General features: G+C 40.3%; 1 protein-coding gene across 1 annotated transcript; it reads left to right on the forward strand.

The window, feature by feature from the left end:
- The first annotated feature begins 5,733 nt into the window (after window positions 1-5,733).
- LOC117457548 (trace amine-associated receptor 13c-like) lies at window positions 5,734-6,747 on the forward strand. The gene has a single exon (XM_034097695.1). It carries the CDS (start codon window positions 5,734-5,736, stop codon window positions 6,745-6,747), a length of 1,014 nt encoding a protein of 337 aa, XP_033953586.1.
- The last annotated feature ends 1,148 nt before the right edge of the window (window positions 6,748-7,895 follow it).

Raw genomic sequence — 7,895 nt, forward strand, 5'->3', positions numbered from 1 at the left:
TCATGAATATGGTTCACTGATATTCCATGAACTTTTCATGACAAGTTCATGAACAGTTCACTATCATCTCACTGGGGTAAGCACTGACAGGTAAAAGCAGTATCCCCAGGAAGCCATTCACTTTGTTAGTATTGTGATTTTGGTTGTTTTTGAATCCATAACATTAGTGTGTTTCTTTACCAGAAACATTAGCAGTTCATATTATATTTAGATTTGTAATGGGATCTCAAGGATTTCATTTAAAAATAAACACAGATGCTTGTCAGAAATGCAGAGCTATTGAAATATGTTATTTAGTTTACCTAAAGATGTTGGGGTTCTTATTTAGTTGGCACAATCCAAGTATTAAGATTCTGAAGCTGCACAATTAATTTAGAAAACCTGTTCACAGACGTCTGTTGTTTTAAGACACCCCACCAACAGGCTCCAAGCGGCCTACGCAGTGATGGGCCAAAAAGCTGAGGGCCCAGGAGCCCTGAGCGTAGGCTTGAGGGATTTGTATCAGATTTCTCCACACAGGTTGGTGGCGCCAAAAGGGGGACCCAGGAGGCCAACACAGCGGAGTTCGTCTGGCTGAAGGTCATCAGGACAAAGTGGCTCAACCCAGGCTCTCCGGCCCCGACCGAGTGACCCAGCGGACCTCTCATGCCGTCTGCCTAGGAGAAAAGGGGGACAGCTCGTACCACGGGAGCCAGTATGCGGCGGGGAAACCACCTGCTAGGACCAGGGGACGACATCAGGACGGATATGGCTCTCGTCAAGGAGCTCGACTCAGATGCTGTCATCAGCGGACTGGAGGAGAAGGACCTCGAGGACATCCATGCAGCAGACGACTTGGAAGCGGCTGTCAGCGGGCTGGGGGACTTGTCGAGGCAGCAGATGAGTCTACCTCTCTCTGATCAGTTCCACCCGTGAAGGGAAAGCCGCATCTCCCCCTCCCTATCAGCTGTCGTTGTGTGGGCTATTCCTCCGAGGGGGGGGGGGGGGGGCGGGCTGATGATTGACCACCAGGAGACTGCTTCTTAGCAATCAGCTGCCCCCTCATGGTTCCTTCACTGCCATGGGAAGAGGTGTTCTGTTCCCAAAGATGTCAAGTACTTTGGGTCTCAGATTCGGATGGATGTATACAATGTTTGGAGGACGAACACAGTGGAGAAGAATGACAGTGGTGTGTTTCGGGTGCCTTGTGTAGGTTGGTCTCTTTTGAAGGAGACCAAAAGGGGGAATTGTGGAAATTGATGTAAAGTATTATGGCAAAAAGTTGAATACAGCGTAATTCTGGTATATTCATTTTTATGTCACCTGATATATGGGATGTTAAGTGTTAGTTAATGAGAGAAATGTATGTGCGTTCATTTCAAGACTCCTAAAGAGCAGGAGACGACTGGGTCACACACAATTAGAGAGACAATGGTCCTTCTGATTCTGGGTAAGCTGACTTCGGGTGGATGGAAGTTCAGAGAGGGCCTCGGGGTATGAGGACAGTTAAGCTCTGTTGGTTAGCTGGTCCTGAGGAGGTCATGAGATGATGACTGTTAAATTCCCAACAAGTATGGTTTTCATAAAGAAAAACATATGACTATTGTGTGATAAGCTACATGATAAGATATGTTTTGCTTCAAACTGAAACTGTTTGGTTCTCTGCTGGAACGTGCTGATTCACTGTGACACAGCATATTTTGCATCTCCCAATGAGATGACCTGAAAAGATGACCAGCTGACCCAACCCCTCCTGTTTGTTTTGGTATGAAAGCCTGTTCGGCCTTGGGTTCGCTCTCTCTTCTCGGGCTGCCAAGACCGAAGGATCTAAGCAGCACGTGAACAAGGGCAGGAGTACTCCTTACATTACATTATATTATATTGTAATGTATTATATTGTATTGCATTATTACCTTTTATAATTAAAACAGATTATTGTTAAAGGCCTTGTCACACTGTCCCGAAATTGACACCCGATGGACACACGATAAAGGAAATGTTCAAATTCGGCTGTGATCGTAGCAACATTGGGCCATTCGTGAGGGCATCTAAGCCATCGTATGACCGCCGGTGGAGTTTCTCAGGCTCCGGCAGCAACTTCGTGAGCGGCAACTTCGTAAGGCACTCGTGAGGGCATCTTGTCAAATCGTGTCATCTTCGTGTTATCATCGGTGCATTCACATTCACTCTGATCGGGGCGAATGCCCGATGGCACCGAGGATAACAAGATGCCCTCACGATGGCCTTACGAAGGGCAAAATTGACACACGAATTCAACACGAAAATGAACCTTCGCAAGGTCCTTCGGCAATTTTTTGGCATGCCAAAGATTTTGCCTCCGCTCACGAAGTTGCTGCCGGAGCCTGAGAAACTCCGCCAGCGGTCATACGATGGCTTAAGATGCCCTCACGAATGGTCCGATGTTGCTACGATCACAGCCGAATTTGAACATTTACTTTATCGTGTGTCCATCGGGTTGTTTTATTGCACAAAAAAATCATGTAAATATATTATGTAAATAACCCAATTTGTGTTCTGTGAAACTAAAAAGGATATAATATATTATTTTGAAGGACAGTTGACAGGAAATTGTTGTTGTTATGGAAACAACATTACGGAGAAAACGTAATATTTTCTACATATAAAGACGGATAAAGTTAAGAACAAAGTCTGAAGATATCAGTACAGTATCATAGTACTGTAACATAATTGTTTTTGGTACTTTCATTGCAGTTGTATGTCTTAAATGTAATGTAAATGTTGCCTTCGTGTGTGGTTCGGGGACATCTTTTTGCGAAATTCACAATTCCATATTCGTGTGTCCATCGGGTGTCAATTTCGGGACAGTGTGACAGGGCCTTTAACCCTCGTCCTGGTTGTTTTGAGTGTTCCTTCTTTTAAAGCAAACTCATAGGATCGGCGCAGAGAAGAGATATCTACTCCAACACCACCTCCGGACTCGGCTTGACTCGGTTTAAAGAATGCACAAATGTGTTTAATCGTTTATGTCAGATATGTACTAAGTAGCCTAAATACATTTGTTCCTGCTCAAGATTAGATTCAACTTTATTGTTATTGCACATATTGTAGGTACTGAGACAACGAAATGCAGTTTAGCTTCTAACCAGGTGCAATAAGCAGCGAAAAGTAATGTGCACAATACTACAGTAAACAATTAACACAGTAAATTATGTGGATTAAACCACATTTATTTCATTAAAAGGAAACGAAATATGATTGTGTTTGAATGATTAAATGTAGGGTGAATTGCCCTAATGTGGGACATTTTTGCATTTCAGACGGGAATATATTGCGATATGAAGCCGATACAATAAATCCAAATCCAGTACCATTCCGAAATCCCCTGTAATATTAGACACTAATAATACAGTAAACTATTAACACTGTACATATTATTGTTTGCCCGTGGGATTAGGATGATCGGTAGTGAGAGCCGCTGCCTTTTCCTCCGGTCGGATGTGATATAAAAACAAAGCGATTATTTTTGTTGTTGTAAACTCACGTGGATTAAATTTAGTGCATTAATTTCAACTCGCGAACATATGATACATTAAATGATCGTGAGGATGATGATTGAAAATCGTTTGTTTGAGCCTGGATGCATTTCCTTTTCTAATAACATAGCGATGGTTTTGTATTTACGCCAATGTGAATTAAACATTATTTTGTTAAATAAAGACATGGTGATGTTTAGTAAATGATTACATGTCTCTTATTTAGCACAGAATATGATCCTATCTGTGACATATGGATCTTAACAAATATCCGCTATATCAGATACCTGTAAATCAGCTGTTTATTTCACATGAGTTCCAGTGTGGCAGCTTTTCACGGCTCCCCCTGGTGGATCCATGATCCATTGCAGCTGGTTTCATTATAATTAAATGTATTTATCAAGGGGGCGTTTCAAGTCCTGCGGGGGGGTTTTCCTTTTCAGCAGGGGCCCATCCCGTGCCGATCACGGACCCGCACGGGTAGGCATCTGAAATGAAGCGCTACATCTGTACGTGTTTGTATAATTTTGTGTGTATTGTGTTTATTTCCCGGGGAAAACACTCACAAGAAACACCGACTGTTGTTATGCCTGCTGTGACGTTAAAGTATTTATCATCTGAATTTGCCGAAAAAAGTTTAATATTCTGAAAGCCAAGACTTTGTTTAATTGAAATCAGATGAAAAAAAACTGTAACGGACCCTGCCGTGTTATTTATGATTACTCTACGCTTACATTCATAATGTCAGCCGGAGGGAGGGGGGGCGGCGCTGCGGAAGAGCAGATTGCCTGTCATCTTCCCTTTACTTCTAATACTTAAAGAATGTATTTATCGTGTGAGTTTTGAAACAAAAGTTTCATATTCTGAAAGCCAAGACTTTGTTTGTTTAAAATCAAACAAAACACACAAACCCCGAAAAAATAGTTTTTTACGCAAATCCACGTTTATTTTGAAATGAGCCGTTGCGACTTCCGACTGATTTCGATAGAGCGGGTCACATATATTTTGACTGCAATAGTTCAATTTTCCCATATGTGTCATTAACACTGGGGACATGTCCCCTTCACCTTTTGAGAAAGCTGATTTGGTCCAAAGCTTTAATTTGTCAAATATTTTTTTAAAAGCTTGCGCCCCAAAAGAATTATTACGCATGTACTCATAAGTTTTATAGCCCCATTTTGGTATTTATATACTCTAACCTGACTTTGATCCCCCAATTACACTGCCTAAAAGTGTATATGTTGAAGACCATTTAAAATCTTCTGACCTCTGATGACCCCATCACTTTTCAACACAAGTACATGTCAACTCATTTCATTTCATTTCAAACCTTTATTTATCCAGATTGGTCCCATTGAGATCATAGATCTCTTTTTCAAGGGAGACCTGCAGCATATAGATTCCACATGAAACATAAAACAATAAAGGACATTATACATTATATTTACAGGATACATAGTTATAAACATTTACAAGTGCCCATTGTATCAGCAAGCATTTCATTTTGCCTAGCTTTAAAAACATGCAGAGGAATGAGATTGCTCAGTTTCAATTCTTGCTGAAGATTGTTCCAAGCAAGTGGAGCTGCGCACATAAAAGCTGTCTTACCGAAGACAGTCCTTGCTCTTGGCACATCTAACAAGACTACATCATGTGACCTCAGACAATAGCTGCTTGCAACTCTCTGTGTTATCAGAGAGCAGATATAATACAGGAGTTTACCCAACAAAGCTTTATAGATAAACGTGTACCAATGACTGAGCCTCCGTACAGAGAGTGATGGTAAACCTGCCTTGGTATACAGTGTACAGTGATGTGTAAGCGCTTTACAATTTGTGACAAATCTCAGAGCACTGTGATACGCAGCATCCAATTTGCTCAAGTAATTGGCAGGTGCATTCATATACAACAAATCCCCATAGTCCAGCACAGGTAAAAAGGTCACAGTGACTAGCCTTTTCCTGGCCTCAACTGCAGCGTATGTATTTACAAAATGTTCTTTACTCAGTTTAAAAATGACATAACTGTTTGTTTGTCAGTCTTTCTAAAACACAAAATATTGTGTGATCGGCTGTTTGTCATACATTGACGAAACCCTCTCTGATTGGATGGCCCAGGATGTCATACTGGAAGGCGTTGTCGATGCAGTTTTTTTTTTTGTATGGCTAAGACAACCATCAACTCTAACAAAGATATGTGTGTCTCTGTTGAGGCTCTGCATCACATATTTGGTTCCATCATGACGTTTGGCCTTTCTCAGGAGCAGTTCTGTTTTCCGGGCTCTAATGCCTCGTGTGTTACGGATCAGTTCAATGCGGGGACCAAAGTCGTCCTTTACTTGTTGTTTGTTTCATGTATGCTGGTTACCATTTTAGGGAACTTTATTGTCATGGTATCAATAGCTCATTTCAAGCAGTTGCATAATCCCAGCAACGTACTTGTTTTATCTCTTGCTCTTTCGGACCTTCTTGTGGGTGTCGCTGTGATGCCCTTCAGCACCATTCGGACCATTCATGGTTGCTGGTTTTACGGGGATGATTTCTGTATGCTTCACTCAAGTTCTGATATGTTTCTTGTATCTGTCTCTATATTCCACCTCGTTTGTATTGCGGTGGACAGGCAACAAGCAATATGTAATCCTCTGCATTACTCTAGGAATATCACCATGTCAGTGGCGTGGATTATGGTATGTGCAAGCTGGGCGTTGGCTGCCCTCTACTGTTATGGACAAATTTACTCAAAGGCTAACGTAGTAGGGTTAGAAGAGTATATGGAATCGATAAAGTGCCTCGGCAGTTGTAACCTTTTCTTTAACCCCCTTTGGGGAATCCTGGACTGTGTAACTACATTTTTCTTTCCCTGCACTGTTATGGTTTGTCTGTACACTAAAATATTTATCGTGGCAAAAGAGCATGTCAGAAAGATTGGAGATATGGGCAATTGTTCAAATGACAGAGGGTTGGTTAAAAAGTCTGAGCATAAGGCTGCAAAGACTCTGGGTATTGTGCTTGGTGCCTTTATCTTTTGTTGGATGCCGTTTTTTACTAACACAATAATCGATGCCTTCACTCGCTTTAACACACCTGCTGCTCTCTTCGAGGCTTATGTTTGGTTGGGTTACTTCAACTCAACCTTAAATCCAATAATCTATGCCTTCTTTTATCCTTGGTTTAAGAAATGCTTTTATCTTATTGTCAATCTGAAAATACTTAACCCCCATTCTTCAAACATAAATGTGCTTACACATTTATGAAAGTAGTGGTGAGTATTTGTATGGAAATTATTGCTTTAAGAGCCGTTTTAAATGTATTTGTTACAGATAAAACAAAAGCTAGATGAAAGATGAAAGATGCATGGAGGCTTATCCTTTTTTCCTGCTGATCTCTCTTGCTCAGCCAATGGAAGTGTGAAATGTACTAAAGCACTATGCCTTATTTTCCTTAGACAGGATTATGATTGTAAAAATTACAATTAAGTCAAAATATTTCAATCTGTTAATGCCACCATCTAAAAAAACTATTCCTGCATTTAAGAAAGACCAACAGATTATGATCCGTAATGAAGGTACATTTACCACATAAGGAACTTTATTGTTTTTATGGAAATTTGAATAACTAAAGGTGTTACTATGAATAAATACGAAAAATGGTTTATGTTTTGTCATTGAAACTAGAGTAGGTTAACAAGTCGGTAGGTTACTAATATATTCATCTAAGGATTTAATTAAAAAGATAAAATATGTAACATTCATTATTGATTATTGATTTGTAAGTGTTCCTCCACATTGATCTTGTCATCCTTACGTGTGCACAATACATACAATTAAAAAAGGTATAAGAAGTTGTGAAAATAAATGTTTGCAGGTCCAAAACAAATCCTTAAGTATTGATTGAATTCATAGATTCAGATTTTTAAAAGTCCCATACATTTTATTTTTTCACATCTGTGGCCGATATATGCACTTTGGTTTTTGTCTGGTGTTTTTGCCTTTAGGAGATGTCTAATTTATTCCTTATCATGTATTTTATTCTATCCTGAATCAGTCTTCTAGTGTTGATATATTTAAAGCGCTGTGTAAAGCCTGACTTTCTAACAATCAGTTGGTCAGGCAGTGGCTCGAATATGTACATTAGACAATATCCCAAACAATCTCATCTTACTGTGGCACTAACCGAAGGCTGTGTGTATTACGTTACATTTTTTGTTTTCAGGGCCACCGTAAAAGTTTCCCATAACAAAAAGTATTGTATGGATATTAAAAAGGGACAGCTGAAGTGATACTCAACCCAAAACCCTTTATGAATACGAAACACTGGCTAAAGCCAGACATGAATCTGGCTGTGAATTTTTCAACTGTGGAGCAGGATGGATCCAAACTCATAGGAAACTTAGAACGGATAC

The sequence above is a fragment of the Pseudochaenichthys georgianus genome, chromosome 13, assembly GCF_902827115.2.
Source record: "Pseudochaenichthys georgianus chromosome 13, fPseGeo1.2, whole genome shotgun sequence".
Classification (NCBI taxonomy): Eukaryota; Metazoa; Chordata; class Actinopteri; order Perciformes; family Channichthyidae; genus Pseudochaenichthys; species Pseudochaenichthys georgianus.

Bases quoted from the DNA above. Each gene is read 5' to 3' on its own strand.
- LOC117457548 (XM_034097695.1), top strand. From the start codon at position 5,734: ATGACGTTTGGCCTTTCTCAGGAGCAGTTCTGTTTTCCGGGCTCTAAT.